The sequence below is a fragment of the Manis javanica genome, chromosome 5, assembly GCF_040802235.1.
Source record: "Manis javanica isolate MJ-LG chromosome 5, MJ_LKY, whole genome shotgun sequence".
Taxonomy (NCBI): Eukaryota; Metazoa; Chordata; class Mammalia; order Pholidota; family Manidae; genus Manis; species Manis javanica.
In genome coordinates, this window is record NC_133160.1 from 129,694,526 (window position 1) to 129,716,802 (window position 22,277).

Consider the following 22,277-nt stretch of genomic DNA (forward strand, 5'->3'; position numbering starts at 1 on the left):
CAGAAAGGGAATTCCATGGACTATATTTCAACCCAGCTAAGTTGAATTATCAGAAAGCCATTATAAATGATAAAATATGTCTGTCATATTGTAAAATGAAAAGTGGATATTGCTTTAAATCACATTTAAAACTTATAAACAAAAGGCTCTAGAATTAATAGCACCAGTTTGGATAATCTAAGAGAAGAATAAAAATCTGGCTAACATCTATAAACTTAATGGTCATAAAAACTTTTTAGGATATGTTTACCAAATGTTACACGTTTCTCATAACTACATTCTGTTTTTCCATAGGGTACTTTTTGAGATCACACAAGAAGATGTTTTGTTTCTGGCTTCACCTCTGACCTTTGATCCTTCTGTTGTGGAAATATTTGTTACTCTATCAAGTGGTGCTTCTCTGCTTATTGTACCAGCTTCTGTCAAAGTACTGCCATCAAAATTAGCGGCTGTTCTCTTTTCCCATCACAGAGTGACAATTTTGCAGGTACATTTTAGGAGAAAATGAAATGGTTTGTCTTTCATTTTTCAGTATTTTAAGTGTTGTTTTAAAGAATATTTTAAACTCCTATAGTTCATTATAATGGTTAATGATAATTTAGTTAGATTATTAACAGATATCTCCTGATGTATTTTGTTTGCTTGAGAATAAAAACAATCTGTATAGAAAATTCTCTTACTGTGCATTTTGTATATACTAGAGGAACTTGACTTTTGCTCAAATCTGTTGGGATATACTGCCTCTCCAGTGTTTAAATTTATTGTATTTCTCACTAAAAGTTAGTTTAAATAAGTTAAATTATAATTGAGTTAGGAATTTAGATTTTCTGATTTTACATCAGTGTATTTTATGTTTACCTTAAGAAATAGATATTATGTTTGTCATTTTTAAGGATTTAAAAAATAGATATTTGAAAGTATGTGACTGGTAGACAAACCTTAGGATATAACATTGCAAGTGGTTAAAGATACTGGAGAGAATTAACAAAATTATATGTATATCATGATAAACTAAAAATACCCAGTTATATCTGGTAAAGTGAGATGTGAGAGGGTATTAAATTTCTGCCCTAAAGACAAAATCTAGTATCAACTTAGTTTCTAGGCAATGTGTTTTTTCATCCTAAGAAAACCATATACATATATATACACGTGTGTGTGTGTGTGTGTGTGTAAGCAAATGAACTGAGTATGTACCTTGCTGAATATCAGTGGACATAAATTCTCATCTGTTGGTGAATCAGTCTATGAATCTGGGCAAGACTTTAATATAACTTTTATTTTCCTACAGTATGCAAGTAGCATATTTTTCAGGGAATATTTGCAAAGTATCTTAATAGATTTGAGTGATAGTTACTCAATGAAAGGAGACTTTTCTTACATGTCAGGTCAGTGAATTACACTCTTTAAATATGATCCCCTTACCTAATGTTTTAGCACAATTTCAGATCTACTTTAACAGTGGTTTTTAACCTTTCTGGGGTCACAGATCCTTCAGAGAAGCTAATGCACATTTACTCTGTTCATAGAACACAGAAAATTTTGCATGTAGTTGGACAGTGATTTTCTTTAACTCAATACTTATTTTGGAAGATTATCAGGAGATCATATTTGACTCCTTAATCCCCTTCTCCCTCCCTCTCCATCCACGCTCTCCATCTCTTTCCCTTTGGTAAACACTATTCCCTTCTTGGAGTCTATGAGTCTGCTGCTATTTTGTTCCTTTAGTTTTGCTTTGTTTTTATACTCCACAAATTAGTGAAGTTATTTGGTACTTGTCTTTCTCCACCTGGCTTGTTTTAAAAGTGAAACTTGTAATTAGAGCAAACTCTTAGATTTCCAGCTATCATAATGTCAGCATAATAGTGTTTTTAATTTTTATGTGAATTTTTCCATAGAAAATTTAGAAGAAACCTTAATGTACATTATTACTTTTTCCTATTATTTACTAAGTTTTATTTTTCTGTACCTCCAATGATTTGGTAGCAGAGGATATTGACTAGTATTCTGCCATTAAATTTGTCTTCTCAGTTTGAGTATCTCAACAGTGTTGCTATGTTTTATCTTGCTGAATATTCATAGTTGTGCATTCACTTAAAGAGTTCAAAGTTGAAATTATCCTTAACACCAAAAATTAGGCCAAAATGTTTTGAATTTGCTTCAGTGAAAATGTAGAGCAGGAACATTTGCTGTCATCTTGACAAGAGATTTTCCTTATGATAAAACTCTTGGTGGACCACTTAAGAACTTAATTTAGGTTACCTCATAAATAATATTAGGTTACCTCATAAATAGGGTGGCTATTATAATTTATTATCAAAAACAAAAATCCTGAGAGTTGAATGGAAGCACTAAATTCCTATTGTTCCGGGGAATCAGATCAGAGAGGGCCCATACACATTCCTGGCTGATCCTGAGGCTGCATGCATGCACATAAGAGACACAAAAGAGCCCGTGGAAAATAAAAGCTGTATCTATCTTGAAATGGTCTAAACTTTGAATGAGTTGCCTTATTCACACACAGATCCATCTGTTGGGGCAATGTGTCCAATCATTGGTTTACTTCTGAGCTATGCAGACACAAGTCACCTATAGGAAGTAAGAATTAAAAATGAGAAAAAGAATATATATTAAAAAAAAAATCTGAGCAGTGGTATCAGTGGCCACATAAAACAGGAGACAGATTTCACAGATTTAGGCAAGTTACTAATAAGTAAATAAAAAGACCAACAAAAAACACTTCATAATGACAAAATGGTCAGTACGTCAAGAAGTACATTGTATCAAGAAAACATAACAATTATAAGTGTATATCTAAAATATGCAATAATAGTTAAAAATAGCTTCCAAATACAAGAAGCAAAAATGGACAGAATTGAAAGGAGAAATAGACAACTCAGTAGTTAGAAATTTTAATACATCACTTTCAATAATTGAAAAGCTAGACAGAAATCCCTCATATAATACAGAAGACTTGAACAACATTATCAATCAAATACCATATATAGAAAACTCGGTCCAACAAATGCAGAATTTTAACACATTGTTGCATGCACATCGAACATAAATATATGCTAGGCCACAAAACAAATTTCAGTAAATTTAAAGCATGGCCAAGTGGGATTTATTGCAGGAATTAACATTTGGTTTAACATCCCAAAGCCCATTGATATTAATATCCAAAATATATTACATAAATGATAGTGGACAAAAACATAATTATCTCAAACAGATCAGAAAAACTTGGCAAAATCTAACACTTGTGATTAAAAAAAAGAAAAAAAGACTTAACAAACTAGAAATTGAAGGGAACTTGCCCAACACATTGAAGAGCATCTACAAAAGACTACAGCTAACGTCATACATTTTTTTAAATTGAGGTATAGTTGATAATACAATATCATATTGATTTGAAGTATACAACATTCATGAAGTGATTCAGTAGTTATCTGCATTATTAAATGCTCACCCCAATAAGTGTAGTTGCTGTCTGTCAACATTGAAAGATACCATAGCATTATTGACTATATTTGTTATGTTGTAATTTCATCCCCGTGATTAGTTTATAATTGAGATTTTTGTGCCTCTTTATCTTCTTCACCCATTTCAATGACCCACCTCAATCCCTCCCCCATAGTAATCACCAGACTTTTCTCTGTATGAATATGTTTTTGTTTTGTTCATTTGTTTTATTTTAGATTCCATATATAAGTGAAATCATAAGGTATTTCTCTTTCTCTCCTTGGCTTATTTCACTTAGCATAATAGCCTGTAGGTCTATATCCATGTTGTTGCTAATGGCAAGATTCTTTCTTTCTTATGCCTGAAGAATATTCTGTTGTATGGACCACATCTTCTTTACCGATTCTTCTGTTGATGGACACTTTGGTTGCCTCCATATCTTGGCTATTGTACATAATGTGGCAATAAATAGAGGAGTACATATATCTTTTTGAATAATAGATGTCGTCTTTGGGTAAATTCCCAGAAGTGGAACTGCTGGGTCATATGGTATTTCTATTTTTAGTTTTTTGAGAACCCTTCAAACTGTTTTCTACAATGGCTGGACCAAGTTACATGCCCATCTTAGCATTGTAGGAGGGTTCCCTTTACTCCACATCCTTACCAACATTCATTATTTCTTGTCTTTTTATAATACCATTTTGATTTGGGTTAGGTGATACCTCATTGTGGTTTTGATTTGTATTTCCTTAATGACTAGTGATGTTGAGTATCTTTTCATGTGCCTCTTGGCCATCTGTATGTCTTTGGGAAAAGGTCTGTTCAGGTCCTCTGCCCATATTTTAATTAGGTTATTTGCTTTTTTCCCTGTTATTTGAGTTATTTTTATATCATATTCAGATACATTATTTGCACATGTTTTCTCCCATAGAGTAGATTGCCTTTTTGTTTTGTTGATGGTTTCCTTTTGCTGTGCTGACATTTTTAAGTTTAAGGTAGTCCAGCTTGTTTATTTTTGCTTTGGTTTTCCTTGTCCAAGGAGACATATCCAGAAAAAAATTATTCATGTTCATGTTCAAGAGATTCCTGCCAATGTTTTTTTTTTAATGTTGCATAGAGTACATTTTATTAAAGCAGTCAATGACAAAGCTCAGAGCATCAGGCTTAGACAGTAAATTTGGACTTTCATAAGACAAATGTAACACATCAAATTGGTTCAACTTAATTTTTTATGTTTTGGGAGCTGTCATATAATCTGATCCAACTAAGGGCTGTTCTAAGCATGGAATTCTTGTTTGAAATATTAAGGAATGGTGAACAACTGTCTTAATACTGAAATGGTTTGAATGTGTACCTTATCTTCATCATACCATTCAAGAAGGAACAATCTACAAAACTATAGACCAAGCTTCTTATCTTAATATATATGAATTTTACTTTTATTGAAGATTTTACAACTTGCTATAAAGATTAAATTTGTAGATATAATTTCTAAAGCCATAATTATATTTTCATTGGTTTTGGTCTTTATTCTGATTTAGCTCAGAGGAGACCACCAAAATTATTCAGTGTGCCACTGCTCCCTCTGGGTGAGATTTTATCCTTTAGACTAGAATGTAAATTAATTCACTTGAGCCATGGAGGGTTCACGTGTAGTGCAATGCATCTAAGTCTGCATTATAATGTAGACCCTTTTTATTTATGGATAATAAAAAAAGAGAAAAGAAATTTTCTCATATTTCATGTATTTTCTATGATTCTTCTTGAGTCTGTACATTTACAAACTAATAGCTATATAGTTCAAACTATTATTTTATGAGCTTTCTTCTTAGTTCACTTGCTTATAACCAATCAGTATTTTTTTATACACTCTTATGAAGGTTTCACATGAAAAAATAATGTGGTTACTACATTTACCCATATTATCAAGTCCCCACCCATACCACATTGCAGTCACTGTCCTTCAGTGTAGTAAGATGCCAGAGTCACTATTTGCCTTCTCTGTGCTACACTGTCTTCCCCGTAATCCCTCACAGCATGTGTACTAAACATAAAACCCCTCAATCCCCATCTCCCTCCCTCCTGACCCACCCTCCCACACTCCTCCCCTTTAGTAACCGCTAGTTCCTTCTTGGAGTGTGAGTCTGCTGCTGTTTTGTTCCTTCAGTTTTGCTTCATTGTTATACTCCACAAATGAGGGAAATCATTTGGCACTTGTCTTTCTCCGCCTGGCTTATTTCACTGAGCATAATACCCTCCAGCTGCATCCATGTTGTTGCAAATGGTAGGATTTGTTTCTTTCTTATGGCTGAGTAGTATTCCATTGTGTATATGTACCACCTCTTCTTTATCCATTCATCTACGGATGGACACTGAGGTTGCTTCCATATCTTGGCTATTGTAAAAAGTGCTGTGATAAACATAGGGGTGCATATGTCTTTTTGAGTCTGAGAAGTTGTATTCTTTGGTAAATTCCCAGGAGTAGGATTCCTGGGTCAAATGGATTTCTATGTTTAATTTTTTGAGGAACCTCCATATTGCTTTCCACAATGGTTGAACTAGCTAACATTCCCACCAGCAGTGTATAAGGGTTCCCCTTTCTCTGCATCCTCCCCAGCATTTGTTGTTCTTACTCTTTTCGATGCTGGTGTGAGGTGATATATCATTGTGGTTTTAATTTTCATTTCTCTGATGATTAGTGATGTGAAGCATCTTTTCATGTGCCTGTTGGCCACCTGAATTTCTTCTTTGGAGAATTGTCTCTTCATATCCTCTGCCCATTTTTTAATCAGGTTATTTGCTTTTCGGGTGTTGAGGTGTGTGAGTTCTTTATGTATTTTGGATATTAACCCCTTGTCGGATATGTCATTTACAAATATATTCTACTACAATGTAGGATGCCTTTTTGTTCTGTTGATGGTGTTCTTTGCCATACAGAAGCTTTTTGTTTTGATGTAGACCCATGTGTTCATTTTTGCTTTTGTGTCCCTTGCTTGAGGAGATGTGTTCAGGAATAAGTTGCCCATGTTTATATTCAGAAGACTTTTGCCTATGTTGTCTTCTAAGAGTTTTATGGTTTCATGACTTACATTCAGGTTTTGATCCATTTTGAGTTTACTTTTGTGTATGGGGATAAACAATAATCCAGTTTCATTCTATTGCATGTAGCTGTCCAGTTTTGCCAACACCAGTTGTTGAAGAGGCTGTCATTTCCCCATTGTATGTCCATGATTCCTTTATCGTATATTAATTGACCATGTATGATTGGGTTTATATCTGGGCTCTCTAGTCTGGTCCATTGGTCTATGGGTCTGTTCTTGTGCCAGTACCAAATTATTGTGATTACTGTGGCTTTGTAGTAGAGCTTGAAGCTGGGGAGCATAATCCCCCGAGCTTTATTCTTCCTTCTCAGGATTGCTTTGGCTATTTGGGGTCTTTTGTAGTTCCATATGAATTTTAGAACGATTTGCTCTAGTTCATTGAAGAATGCTGTTGGTTTTTTGATAGGAATTGCATTGGATCTGTAGATTGCCTTAGGCAGAATGGCCACTTTGACAATATTAATTCTTTCTATCCATGAGCACAGGATGTGTTTCCATTTATTGGTATCTTTAATTTCTCTCATGAGTGTCTTGTAGTTTTCAGAGTATAGGTCTTTCACTTCCTTGGTTAGGTTTATTCATAAGTATTTTATTCTTTTTGATGCAACGGAGAATGGAATTGTTTTCCTGATTTCTCTTTCTGCTAGTTCATCGTTAGTGTATAGGAATGCAAAATATTTCTGTGTATTAGTTTTTGTATCCGGCAACTTTGCTGAATTCAGATATTAAATCTAGTAGTTTTGAATGGATTCTTTGGGGTTTTATGTACAATATCATGTCATCTGCAAACAGGGACAGTTTAACTTGTTCCTTGTCAATCTGGATGCCTTTTATTTCTTTGTGTTGTCTGATTACCATGGCTAGGACCTCCAGAACTATGTTGAATAAAAGTGGGGAGAGTAGGCATCCTTGTCTTCTTCCTGATCTTAAGGGAAAAGCTTTCAGCTTCTTGCTGTTAAGTATAAGTTGGCTGTGGGTTTGTCATATATGGCCTTTATTATGTTGAGGTACTTGCCCTCTATACCCATTTTATTGAGAGTTTTTATCATGAATGGATGTTGAATTTTTTCAAATGCTTTTTCAGCATCTATGGAGATGAACATGTGGTTTTTATCCTTCTTTTTGTTGATGTGGTGGATGATGTTGATGGATTTTCGAATTTTGTACCGTCCTTGCATCCCTGGAATAAATCCTATTTGATCATGATGGATGGTCTTTTTAATGTATTTTTGAATTCAGTTTGCTAATATTTTGTTGATATTTTTGCATCTATGTTCATCAGGGATATTGCTCTGTAATTTTCTTTTTATGTTGTGTCTTTGCCTGGTTTTGGTTTTAAAGTGATGCTGGCCTCATAGAATGAGTTTGGGAGTTTTCCCTCTTTCACTTTTTGGAAAACTTAAAGGAGGATGGGTGTTAGGTCTTCACTAAATGTTTGATAAAATTCAGCCGTGAGGCCATCTGGTCTAGGAATTTTGTTCTTATGTAGTGTTTTGATTACCAATTCAATTTCATTGTTAGTAATTGGTCTGTTCAGATTTTCTGTTTCTTTCTGGGTCAGCCTTGGAAAGTTGTATTTTTCTAGAAAGTTGTCCATTTCTTCTACGTTATCCAGTTTGTTACCATATAATTTTTCATAGTATTCTCTCATATTCTTTGTATTTCTGTGGTGTCTATAGTGATTTTTCCTTTCTCATTTCTGATTCTGTTTATGTGTGCAGACTCTCTTTTTTTCTTAAAAAGTCTGGCTAGGGGTTTATTATTTTGTTTATATTCTCAAAGAACCAGCTCTTGCTTTCATTGATTCTTTCTATTGTTTTATTCTTCTCGATTTTATTTATATCTTCTCTAAACTTTATTATGTCCCTCCTTCTACTGACTTTGGGCCTCATTTGTTCTTCTTCTAGTTTCGTTAATTGTGAGTTTAGATTGTTCATTTGAGATTGATCTTCTTTCCTGAGTTAGGTCTGTATTGCAGTACTTTCCTCTTAGCATGACTTTCACTGCATCCCACAGATTTTACAGTGTTGAATTATTGTTGTTATTTGTCTCCATGTATTGCTTCTGTTTTTATTTGGTCATTGATCCATTGGTTATTTAGGAGCATGTTGTGAGGCCTCCATGTGTTTGTAGGATTTTTAATTTTCTTTGCATAATTTATTTCTAGTTCCATATCCTTGTGATCTGAAAAATTGGTTGGTATAATTTCAATGTTTTTGAATTTACCGATGCTCTTTTTGTGGCCTAGTATATGATCTACTCTTGAAAATGTTCCATGTGCACTTGAGAAGAATGTGTATTCTGCTGCTTTTGGGTGTAGAGTTCTGTAGTTCTCCGTTATGTCCATCTGTTCTAATGTGTTGTTCCGTGCGTCTGTGTCCTTACTTATTTTCTGTCTGTCTGGTCTGTCCTTTGGAGTGAGTGGAGTGTTGAAGTCTCCTAGACTGAATGCATTGCATTCTATTTCCCCTTTTCATTCTGTTAGTATTTATTTCACATATGTGGTTGCTCCTGTGTTGAGTGCATAGATATTTATAGTGGTTATATCTTCTTGTTGTATTGACCCTTTTATCATTATGTAATGTCCTTCTTTGTCTCTTGTTACTTTCTTTGTTTTGAAGTCTATTTTGTCTGATACAAGTACTGCAACTCCTGCTTTTTTTTTCCTGTTAGTTGCATGAAATATCTTTCTCCATCCCTTTAGTTTTAGTCTGTGTATGTCTTTGGGTTTAAAGTGAGTCTCTTAACAGCAGTATATATATGGGTCTTCTTTTTTTATCCATTCAGTCACACTGTGTCTTTTGATTGTTGAACTCAGCCCATTTACATTTAGGGTGATTATCGATAGGTATGTACTTAATGCCATTGCAGGCTTTAGATACGTGGTTACCACAGGTTGAAGGTTAACTTCCTTACTATCTAAGAGTCTAACTTAACTCACTTAATATGCTTTTACAAACACAATCTAAAGGTTCTGTTTTTCTCCTCCTTTTTCTTCCTTCTCCATTATTCATATATTAGGTATCATATTCTGTACTCTTTGTCTATCACTTGATTGACTTTGGGGGTAGTTGATTTAATTTTGCATTTGCTTAGTAATTGTTTTACTTTCTTTACTGTGGTTTTATTACCTCTGATGACAGATAGTAAACCTTAGGAACACTTCCGTCTATAGCAGTCCCTCCAAAATAGACTGTAGAGATGGTTTGTGGGAGGTAAATTCTCTCAGCTTTTGCTCGTCTGGAAATTGTTTAATCTCTCCTTCAAATTTAACATGATAATCTTGCCAGATAATGTATTCTTGGTTTGAGGCCCTTCTGCCTCATTGCATTAAATACATCATACCACTCCCTTCTGGCCTGTAAGACTTCTGCTGAGAAGTCTAATAGCCTGATGGGCTTTCCTTTGTATGTGATCTTATTTCTCTCTCTGGCTACTTTTAATATCTGTCCTTATCCTTGATCCTTGCCATTTTTATTACTGTATGTCTTGGTCTTGTCTTCCTTGGGTCCCCTGTGTTGGGAGAGCTGCGTACCTCCATGGCCTGAGAGACTATCTCCTTTCCCAGATTGGGGAAGTTTTCAGCAATTTACCTCCTGAAATTCATTGTTTATCCCTTTTTCTCTCTCTTCTTCTGGTACCCCTGCAATGCGAATATTGTTCTGTTTAGATTGGTCACACAGTTCTCTCAATAATCTTTCATTCTTAGAGATCCTTTTTTCTCTCTGTGCCTTAGCTTCTTTGTATTCCTCTTCTCTAATTTCTATTTGATTTCTCGTCTCCTCCACTGTATCTAATCTTCTTTTAAAACCTTCCATTGTATGTTTCATTTCTGATACTGTTGTTTCGTAATGATTGAATCTCCGACCAGAATTCATTCCTGAGTTCTTGAATATTTTTCTGTACCTCCATCAACATGTTAATGATTTTTATTTTGAAATCTCTTTCAGGAAGATTCATGAGGTCCATTTCATTTTAATCTTTCTCTGGTGTATTCATAATTTTGCTTTAAACCAGGTTCCTTTGACTGTTCATATTTGTATGTGGCACCCTCTAGTGACCATAAGTCTACTTTCTGGAGCTGCTCAGCCCCTGGAGCAATGTCGGGAGTGGCAGGGGAGCGGTGTTGGTGCCTGGGCAGAGGAAAGAGCTGCTTCCTGCTTCCTGGGTGCTAAGCCTGTCTCCACTGCTGGAACCTGTGGGCTGAGCACACAGGTATAAGCCTCTACAAAATGCTTTGTGTTTGTAGTTGCTATAGACGGGACTTTCCTCCAGCTGGCCTACTGGCAGGGTAGGCTTTGCTGGTTTGCGAGCCAGGTGGGGCTGGCTGGAGGAAGGTGCAGCAGGCTGCATATCATGGAGATGTCCTTGGAGGTGTGTAGGCAGCCAGGTGGCTGGAGCACCTGAAGATCACAAAAGTTCCCATCCTGCTGGGCAGAGTGCACCTGGAGAATTTTGTCTGCCTGTCCTTACTCCTGAGTAGTAAGCTCTGTGCAATCCTTGCCTGTTTAGCAGCCCTTTCTCTGTTAGGAAGTCTTTCAGACTTCCTGCCTTTCTTTTGTCCCAGAGCTGCTGGATATGGATCTTTGCTTTCCATAAGTGGCTGGAAACTTAGTCTCTCCAGGTGTTTTGGCTATCTTAGCTTTCCAACCCCTAATCATGAGAGTACCATGAAAGTACCATGAAATGTAGGTTTGTGCTCCCAGAGCAGATATCCAGAGCTAGGTGTTCACCAGTCCCAGGTCTCCACTCTATTTCTCTTCTTCCCGCCAGTGAGCTGGAGTGGGGGAAGGGCTTGGGTCCCGCCGGGCTACAGCTTTGTTAGGTTACCGTGTTCCATGAGGTCTGCTCTTTTGTCCAGGTGTATGCAGTCTGGCGCAGCCCTCTTTCCTGTTGCTCTTTCAGGATTAGTTATATTAATGATATTTTTGTATTATATGTAGTTTTTGGAGAAAGCCTCTGTCTCACTTCTCATGCCACCATCTTTAATCCAATCCTGCCCATTTTTTTAAATGAGTTTGATATGGTTTCATGTCTTATATTTAGGTCCTTTATCCATTTAGAGTTTACTTTTCTGTGTGGTATAAGACAGTGATCTAATTTCATTCTCTTACATGTTGCTGTCCCATTTTCCAATGCCATTTGTTGAAGAGACTCTTTTCCCCGTTGTGTATTGTCTCCTTTGTCATGTATCAATTGGCCATATGTGTGTGGGTTTATTTCTGTGTGCTCCAATCTGTTCCATTGTATCTATTCTTGTGCCAGTACCATGGTGTTTTAATCACTGTAGCTTTGTAGTATAGCTTGAAATCTGGGATCACAATACCCCCGCTTTGTTCTTCTTTCTCAACACTGCTTTGGCTATTCAGGGTTTTTGTGCTTATGTGCAAATTTTAGGATTACTTGATAGTTCATTGAAAAATGCCATTGATATTTTGATGGGGATTACATTGAATCTGTAAGTTGCTTTTGGCAGGATAGCCATTTTGACAATATTCTTCATATCCATGAGCAGAGTAATTTGTGACTTCTTCACTTCCTTTCATCAGCCTCTTATAGTTTTCACAGTACAGGTCTTTCATCTCCTTGGTTAGGTTTATTAGTAGGTATTTTATTCTTTTTGATGCAATTGTAAATGGAATTGTTTTCTTGATTTCTCTTTTTGCCAGTTTATTATATAGAAATGCAACAGATTTCTGTATGTTGATTTTGTATCTTGTAACTTTACTGAATTTATTCTAATAGTTTTTTGGTGGAGTCTTTAGTGTTTTTCTATATATATTGTCATGTCACCTGCAAATTTTTTCTTCTCCCTTACTAATTTGGATGATTTTCCTTTTTCTTGTCTGATTGCTGTGGCTAGGACTTCCAGTACTGTGTTGAATAAAAGTAGTGAGAGTGTGCATCATTGTCTTTTTCCTGATCTTAGAGGAAGGCTTTCAGCTTTTTATCATTTAGTATGATGTTAGCTGTGGGTTTGTCATATATGGCTTTTGTTATGTTGAGGTATGTTCCGCTATATCCACTTTGTTGAGAATTTTTAGCATGAACAGATGTTGAATTTTGATAAATGCTTTTCCAACATCTGTTGAGATGATCATGTGGTTTTTATCCTTTTTGTTAATGTAGTGTGTCACATTGATTGATTTGCAGCTCTTGTCCCTGCAGTAAATCCCACTTGGTTGTGATGAATGATCCTTTTGATGTAGTTTTGAATTTGGTTTGCTCATACTTTGTTGAAAATTTCTGTGTCTGTGCTCATCAGGGATATTTGTCTATAATTTTCTTTTTTTGTAGTGTTTTTGCCTCATTTTAGGACTAGAGTGATGCTGACCTCATAGAATGAGTTTGGAAGTATTCCCTCCTCTTCTACTTTTTGGAATACTTTAAGGATGGGTATTAGCTGTTCTTAATCACCAGTGAAGCCATCTCGTCCTTGAGTTTTGTTTGTTGGGAGTTTTTTGATTATCAGTTCAATTTTGTTGTTAGTAATCAGTCTTTAGGTTTTGTGTTTCTTCCTGGGTCAGTCTTGAAAGAGTGTATATTTCTAGAAATTTGTCCATTTCTTTTGGGTTGTCCAATTCATTGGCATACAATTTTTTGTAGAATTCTCTTATGATTCTTTGAATTTCTGGTATGTCAGTTGTAACTTTTACTTTTTCATTACTAATTTTCTGTCTTTCTGTCCTTTCTCTTTTTTAATGATAGGCCTAGACAGGGGTTTGTTTATTTTGTTTAACTTCTCAAAGAACCAGCTTTCAGTTTCACTGACTTTTTTTTTTTTTTGTCTGTTTTCATTTTCTTAGTCTATATTTTATTTCTGCTCTGATTTTTATTATGTCCTTCCTTCTGCTAACTTTGGGCTTTGTTCTTTTTCTAGTTCCTGTAGTTGTAAGGTTAAATTGTTTGACATTGTTCTTGAGGTAGGCCTGTATAGCTATAAATTTCTCTCTTAGAACTACTTTTGCTGCATCCCACATATTTTGCACCATTATGTTTATATTTTCATTTATCTCCTTATATTGTTTGGTTTCCTCTTTGATCTGTTCATTGATCCATTGATTATTTAGAAGCACGTTTAGCCTCCACATGTTTGTGCTTTTTCTAGTTGTTTTTTGCAATTGATTTCTGTTTCATATCATTGTGATCTGAAAAGATGCTTGATACAGTTTCAGTCTTAAATTTACTGAGACTTGTTTTGTGTCCTAATATGTGATATATTCTGGGGAATGATCCATGTGCACTTGAGAAAATTGTGTATTCTGCTGCTCTGGGGTGTAGTTTTTTGTACATATCTGTTAATTCCATTTGGTCTAATGTGTGTGCAATGTCACAGTTTTCTTTAGTGTTTCCTTATTTATTTTTTGTCTGGATGATCTACACATTGATGTAAGTGGTGTGTTAAAGTCCCCTACTACTATTATGTTACTGTCATTTTCTTCTTTTAGATCTGTTAGTATTTGCTTTATTTATTTAGGTGCTCCTATGTTGGGTGCATAGATATACACAATTGTGACATCTTTGTTGAACTGATCCTTTTATCATTATGTAATGTTCTTCTTTGTCTCTTTCTTTGTGTTGAAGTCTAGTTTGTCTGATATAAATATTGCTACTCCTGCTTTTTTCTCTTCCATTTGCATGGAATATCTTTTTTCAGCCCTTCACTTTCAGTCTATATGTGTCTTTAGGTCTAAAATGAGTCTCTTTATACAATGTGTAGATGGGTCTTGTTTCTTTATCCATTCCACCACCCTGTCTTTTGGTGCATTTAGTCCATTTATGTTTAAAGTAATTATTGGTAAGTATGTACTTATTGCCATTTTGTTAATTGTTTTCTGGTTGTTCTGTGGGTCCTGTTTTTCCTTTCTTCCTCTGTTCTCTTCCTTTGTGATTTGATGATTTTCTTTAGTGTTATGCTTGGATTCCTTTCTTATTTTTTTTGTGTCTATTATAGGCTTTAGGTTTGTGGTTACCATAAGGAGCATATATAGTTTTCTACATATATATATATAACAGTCTATATTAAGTTGATGGTCACTTAATTTTGAAAACATTCTAATAATTCTACTTTTTTCTTATTCATACACATTTTATGTATATGTCATAACCTACATCTTTTTATTTTGTATCCCTTGACTACTTTTGTATATAGTTGATTTTACTACTTTGATCTTTTAAACTTTATACTAGCTTTGTCAGTGATTGGTCTACTACCTTTATTGTAGGTTTGTTTTCTTTTTTTATTAAAGTATCATCGATAAACAATCTTACGATGGTTTCACATATGCAAAACAGTAGTTTCAGCATTTACTAATATTATTAACCCTAACCCCCTCCATTGCTGTCACTGTCTGTCAACATAGTAAGATGTTAAAGTCATTAATTGTATTCTCTGTGCTGTACTACCATCCCAGTGACCTACCTATGTTGTGATTGTGAATTAGTGCTGCTTAATCCCCTTCTCCTTCCCTGTACACCCTCTCCAAACCTTGCCCTTTGGAAACCACTAGTTCCTTCTCAGTGTTTATGAGTCTACTGCTTTTTTTGTTCCTTCTGTTTTGCTTTGTTTTTGTATTACACAAATGAGTGAAATCATTTGGTATTTATCTTTCTCTGCCTGACTTATTTCACTGAACATAATACCCTCTAGATCCATCCATGTTCTTGCAAAAAGCAGGATTTCTTTTCTTTTTATGGTTGAATAATATTCCATTGTATATGTGTACCACATTTTCATTATCCATTCATCTATTAATGGACATTTAGGTTGCTTCCATATCTTGGTTATTGTAAATAGTGCTGCAGTAAACATGGGGGTGCATATGTCTTTTCAAATCAGGGATTTTGTTTTCTTTGGGTAAATTCCTAGGAATGGAATGATTGGGTCAAATGGTATTTCTATGTTTAGTTTTTTGAGGAAACTCCATATTGCTTTCCACAGCAGTTGAACCAATTTACATTCCCACCAACAGTGAAGGAGGGTTCCCCTTTCTCCCTATCCTCTCCAGCATTTGTTGTTCCTTGCCTTTTGAATGTTAGCCATCCTAAGTGGTGTGAGGCAATAATCTCATTGTGGTAATTTACATTTCCCTGATGATTAGCGATGTGGAGCATCTTTTCATGTGCCTGTTAGCCATCTGAATTTCTTCTTTGGAGAAGTGTCTGTTCAGGACCTCAGGTTTGTTTTCACTAATGAAAAAAATTTCAACTTGAAAGCATTTCCATCTAAAGAAGGCCCTTTTATCTTGTCTTGGAAAGCTGGTTAAGTGGTAGTGAATTCTTTCAATTTTCATTTATCTAAAACTTTAATCTTCATTTCATTTCTGAATGATAACCTTGCTGGGTAGAGAGAGTATTCTTGGTTGTAGATTTTTCCCTTTCAGCACTTGAATATTTCATCCCTCCTGGCCTGTAAAATTTCTGCTGAAAAATCTGCTGATAGCCTTATGTAGTTTCCTTTGTTGGTAACTGTCTGCCTTTCTCTTGCTGCTTTTAAGATTCTCTATCTTACATCTTTGCCATTTTAATTATTATGTGTCTTTGTGTGGCTTTCCTTAGATTCATCTTGTTGGGGGCTCTCTGTGCTTACAGAACCTGGATGTCTGTTTCCTTCTCCAGGTTGGGGAGATTTTCAGCTATTTTTTCTTCAAATGGACTTTCTACCCCTTGTCTTTCTCTACTTCTGGGAACCTTATTAGGTGAATATATATATTTTTTATTAAAGTATCATTGATACACAATCTTATGATTGTTTCAAATACACAACACAGTGGTTCAGCATTCACCTGTATTATCAAATCCTCATCCCCTCCACTGTGGTCACTGTCTATCAGCATACTAAGATGTGATAGAGTCATTAATTGTATTCTCCATGCTCCATCCCTGTGACCCACCTATATTGTGATTGTGAATTATAGTGCCCCTTAATGCCTGTCCCCCTCCCCACCTACCCTCTCCAAACCTTCCCCTTTAGTAACCACTAGTCCCTTCTTGGTGTCTATGAGTCCTATTAAGTAAATATTGTTTTTTTTGGAGTTGTTGCAGAGCTGTCTTAGCAATTTCTCATTTTTAGAAATTCTTTTTTCTCTCTGTGTCTCAGCTTTGTTAGTTTCTACTACCATGTCTTCCAGCTTGCTAATCCACTCCTCTGCCTCCTCTAACCTACTATTGATTACTTCTATTATGATTTTCATTTCAGTTATTGTATTCTTTAGCTCTGAATATCTCTTTTTAATATTTTCTCTTTGTTGAAGTTCTCACTGAGATTGTTAGTTCTTTTCCCCAGTTCAGTGAACAACTTTATGATTGGTACTTTGAATTCTTTATCAAGAAGGTTGCTTATCTCTGTTTTAGCCATTTTTCTGGTGGTTTGTTCTTTTGTTTAAAACATGTTCCTCTGCCTCCATATTTTTTCTGGGTCTCTGTGTTTCTTCCTTTGTATTAGATAGATCAGCTATGCTTCCTGGTCTTAAAAGTAGTGACTTTATGTGCTGTGTGTCCTGTGGTGTCCAGAAGTGCAAAACCCCCTGCTCAGCAGCTCCTGGTTCTCTGTTATGGCTGAGCTGTAACTGCTGTTGTGGGCTGTGAGTGGGGCCTGCCTTCTGCCTGCCTGCCAGTGATGGCAGATTCCCACTGCTATCCTCTTTGTGCCTGACTTGCAGCAGTGGCTGACGACTACTGGGCTGAGCATGTTGAATTGGGCAGATCTGCAAGGGAGTGTCAGGGCTGAGCCAGCAGCATAGGTGGAGAGTTTCAGAGCTGGCTTCTGCAAGTGTCCGGCCAGCTGGGGTAAGGGAGGGCTGGGAAAGTGTCATCCATCTGCCCTTTCTCCTCTGGAGAGAACTCCCACAAACCTCCACCCCTTTGGCATACTTCCTAAGGCTAGCAAATCTTTCAAACTGTTGCCTCTGTGTTGGGTCTCAGAGAGAATCAACAGAGCATGCTAGTCTTCCACAAGCAACTGAAGTCTCAGCCCCTGACAGTGCTCCAACTCTCTCTAATGTCCAACCTTGTTAATCTTCAAAACCCAGTGCAATGGGGACTGTCTTCTGGAAAAGATCCCGAGAGCTGGTGTGTTCAGGTTCCTGAGCCTTTTTCTTCTCCCACTCTGTTCCTTTCCTTTCTTCTTGTGGGCTGGGATGGAGGAAGGGCTTGGATTCTGATCAATTAATTGTGGTTCAATTAATTACCCTCCTCAATGTGGTCTTTTCTTTGCTAGGTGTAGACGGTCTGTTCTGTGGTGTCTGTCATTTTCAGAGTTACTTGTATTTGATCTGGTTGCTTCTGTGGTGTGTACGTGGGAGGAGGTTAGCATGGTGACCTCCGATACTGCCATCTTCCTCTGACCTCACTAATATCATACTTGATGAAAGATCGAGTGCTTTAACCCTAAGATTGGGAACAAGGCAAGGATGTTTGCTTTTGTTACTTCTCTTCAACATTATTCTGGTTCTAGCCAGTGCAAAAGGCAAAAAGAAACGAAAAGAAAGAATTATTAAGCACCCACATTGGACAGGAGGAGGTACAACTCTTTATTTGCATATGATGCATATGATTTGCATATGATAAAATATATAGAAAATCTCAAGACATTGGAGGATTAGGAAGGGGGAACTACTAGAACTAATAAATAGGTTTAGCAAGGTTGGAGAATACAAAATCAGTCTACCAAATCAACTGTATTTCTATGTAATAGAAGAACCCAAAAATGAAATTAAGAAAAAAGTTATATTCACAAAGCATCAAAAATAATAAAATAGGAGTAAATTTAAAGATGAGTAAGATTTCTATACTGAAAACTATAAAACATTGTTGATAAAATTAAAGAGCTAAATAAAGAGACATTCATGTTTGTGTATTGGAAGTCTTTATATTGTCAAGATTGCACTTGCCCTAAACTTATCTGTAAATTAAGCATGGTTCTTGTCAAAATCCTAGTACACTTTTAAGGGTAGAATTTGACAAGCTGATCCTAAATTTTATATGGAAATGCAAAAGCCAGTCCTGATCCACACAATGAAATACCCCTCAGGAATAAAAAGTGCTATGTCTGAGCGTTTGTGTCATTCCTCCCCAGCACCCCCGCCCCCACCCCAAATTCATTTGTTAAAATCCTAATGCCCAGTGTGATCGTCTTAGGAGGTGGGGTGTCTGTGAGTGCTTAACTCATGAGGGTAGAGCCTTCATGAATGGAATTAGTGTTGTAAAAGAGACCCCACAGAGCCACCTAGCCCCTTCCACAGCAAGAAGTCAGCAGTCTGTAACCAGGAAGAGGGCTCTCACCAGAGCACTTGAGCCCTGATCTTAGACTTCAGCCTCTAAGAACTGTGAGAAGTAAATTGCTGTTGTTTATGGCTTACTCAGTCTGTGGTACTTTGTCATAGCAGTCTGAATGGACTATGAAAAAAAAAAGGAGTGAACTACTTATACAACATAGATAAATCAAAAAGTATTTATGTAGAGTAAAATAAGCCGATCAAATATGATTACATTTTTATGGGTATTCTAGGAAATTCTAGCTGATCATCAGTGAGAGTAAACAGATCAGCAGTTGTTTGGAGAAGGGTTTTCAGTTGGAGGGCAGAATTACAATGTTACATAGTTAATTTTAGGGTTGAAGGATGTGGTCATTTTTTGAATTGTGGTGATGGTTTCACTGATGTATCTATATTAAATCAAAGTTTATATTGTGTACTTAAAATATGTATATCTTACATCAGTTATACCTCAATAAAACTGTTTTTCAAAATCTTGATATTGTTCAGGCACATTTTTTTTAATCCTTTTATATACTTTTTCTACATAAAGTGGGAAAGGAAATGTTAGTCGATTTTATAGATTTTGTCCTCTTATATCAAACCTTTTTGTTAACATTTAATTAAGTTTTTAATATTTTTATTTTTTTGCTAAAGCAAAATTGATAGCCACTTAAGAAAATAATGCTACCTCAGTAGTTCTCCAAATATGATATGAACTAATCATTACAGTGTTTACACTTCTAAAGAAGTGAAGGAAAATTATCTTTATCTACAGGCAACACCAACATTGTTTAGAAGATTTGGGTCTCAGCTTATCAAGTCAGCTGTTTTATCAGCCAGTACTCCTCTTCGAGTATTAGCTCTTGGTGGCGAAGCATTTCCATCATTGACTGTTCTCAAAAGCTGGAGAGAAGAAGGCAATAAAACGCAAATATTTAATGTTTATGGTATCACAGAGGTATCAAGTTGGGCAACTTTTTACCGGATTCCAGAGAAGATCCTTAATTCTACTTCTAAGTAAGGGTTTAAATTACTAAATATGATAGAAACTTCATTTTCCAGTATCTTAACACCAGTTGTATTTTTTGATAGGCACTGAGGTAATAATTCTAGAAACACTATTTCATCTAGAATTTTAACTGGGAATAAAGAACTTCTTTTATTGTAACTGGTGCTATAAGTTTTTGTGATTAAACAGCAATAAGATGATAGCCTTTCCACCTAACCTTTTCCTCTTGTTATTCTTTGAATTATGGCATAACAAAATTGTCTTCTTTTTTAATTTGGTACAATGTGATTTAAGTACACTAGAAAATATTCTATTCAAATGAAAAATTTTAATCTGGTTTGGGTGGTTGTGTTTTCCTAGATGTGAATTGCCTGTTCAGCTGGGATTTCCACTGCATGGAACAGTAGTTGAAGTCAGAGATACTAATGGTTTCACAATTCAAGAAGGCAATGGCCAAGTATTTTTAGGTTGTTTTTTATTTGTTGATCTGGAATCTTTTTTTTTTTTCAAGAAAAGAAATCTTATATGTTAATTTTATTCTTTGCTCAATTTTTCTTATATTCAGTACTCTTTTCAGGGATAATTTTTAATCTCATTCTTATTATCACAAAACATTTAGTAAGTTACCATATTATTTCAGACAACAATGTCTAATACTCTAAGGAATGATATAAAAGTAACTTACAAATTATAACCTGGACTTTATAGCCAAAATTCTGTTCAATCAGCATTGTAAGAATTTTCTAAATCGCATCTGATCTTAGAAATTTTGTTTTATCCCTTTGCTTATTTTACTGAGGTTATTGTATCTAATTTTGTCAGCTAACACTTAAAAGTGAGCCCCCCTTTTTGTATATATATTTAAAATATAAATGAAACTTTAGTAACTGAATTTTTAGAGATGTTTTTGATTTGATGGATTTTAATATATTTTCCATGGATTTTTTGCTCTTACATTGGTGTTTATTATCTTGTGAAGGTGGCAGAAACAGAATTTGTTTTCTTGATGATGAAATGACAGTACCACTTGGTACAATGCGAGCCACAGGAGATTTTGTGACTGTGAAAGATGGAGAGATATTTTTCTTGGGACGAGAAGACAGTCAGATCAAACGTCATGGCAAACGTCTTAACATTGAATTTGTGCAACAGGTAGAACTATTTTGACACTAAATTTAGTCAACGTTAGAGGTGGCCACCACCAATTTTCTGTGTCAGGGTTCTCAGTATTACTTAAACTTAAGATTTGTGTATTAATGAAGAATTACAATCAAAGGTGTGGAATTCAGTGTGCCTCCTATTCCCAGCAGGAAGAGATAGTTGTTATTTAAATAAGTGAGATGATGGATTTGATAACTGAAGATAGATTTATTTTGCTCTATGAGCTATTATTTTTGAAAAAACATTAAGAATCCTGTGTGGCATTAATACTAAGAGTAACAATTTTTTTAAAATCTCTAATATATTTCAGAATTTACTTTGGTTCTGTTAATGTGTTTGAGCATTTAGAAAGTTTGTTTTTAAATGTCCCCATAGGTAAATTGTGATAACCTCTCTTACAGGTTGCTGAAGGACTTCAGCAAGTGGAATCTTGTGTAGTTACATGGTATAATCAGGAGAAATTAATTCTGTTCATGGTGCCAGAAAAAAATTTAGTGAAGGATTACATCTTTAAAGAGCTTCAAAAACACCTCCCAAGTCATGCAATCCCGGATGAGCTTGTATTGATTGATTCTCTACCATTTACATCTCATGGTAAAATAATTTGAAGCAGATATACTTCAATGCCAAATGAAACTAATTGTATTCATAACTAATTTAAAGGCTCCTTAAATCTTTAAGTAATACTAGCATATGTCATGGTAGATGCTCTTGTAAATGCTTTGTGTAGTCAACTCATTTTATCTCTATAAAATCCTGTGAGCAAATCATGTTATTCCCATTTATAGATATGGAAAAGTGAGGCTTAGAAGAATAGATAGTTTTCCCAAAATTATGTTGCTGAATAGTGGTAGAGTTGAAATTCTGTTTAGGACTGTTTGACCTCAAAAAATTTGCTCTGAATCACCATATTATATTGCCTTCCCAATTTCATCTTTATTTAATATTGACTTCAAAATGCAGACATTGCTCAATTGGTTGGACCATTTCTTTAACTCTTTAAATAAGATAAACATTAGCTCCTACTTTCTTATCTGTTACCCTCTACATTCTTGTTAGCATGGAACTGGTTTCTTTAGGATTGATTATCTATCACATACTATTTTATAGGATTTTTTTTTCTCAGATACTGAATTAAAATTTTTTTAATTTTAATTAATTGTTATTATTATTATTATTTTTTGGTATCATTAATGTATAATTACATGAGCAACATTGTGGTTACTAGATTCCCTCCATTATCAAGTCCCCACCACATACCCCATTACAGTCACTGTCCATCAGCAT

The 22,277-nt window shown here is 35.3% G+C and overlaps 1 protein-coding gene across 7 annotated transcripts in view; it reads left to right on the forward strand.

Annotated features, from left to right (window-relative positions):
• Positions 1-22,277, forward strand: part of AASDH (aminoadipate-semialdehyde dehydrogenase) — a 63,549-nt gene that overhangs the window by 24,141 nt on the left and 17,131 nt on the right. For 6 of the 7 annotated variants that reach the window (XM_073237569.1, XM_017658423.3, XM_073237570.1 and 3 more), the window contains 5 exons: positions 295-487; positions 19,596-19,837; positions 20,190-20,296; positions 20,809-20,981; positions 21,392-21,584. In XM_073237569.1, the coding sequence (XP_073093670.1) occupies positions 295-487; positions 19,596-19,837; positions 20,190-20,296; positions 20,809-20,981; positions 21,392-21,584 (908 nt within the window). Of the gene's footprint in view, positions 1-294; positions 488-19,595; positions 19,838-20,189; positions 20,297-20,808; positions 20,982-21,391; positions 21,585-22,277 lie in introns of those variants that run through there. The other variant, XM_017658425.2, reaches the window with a different exon arrangement.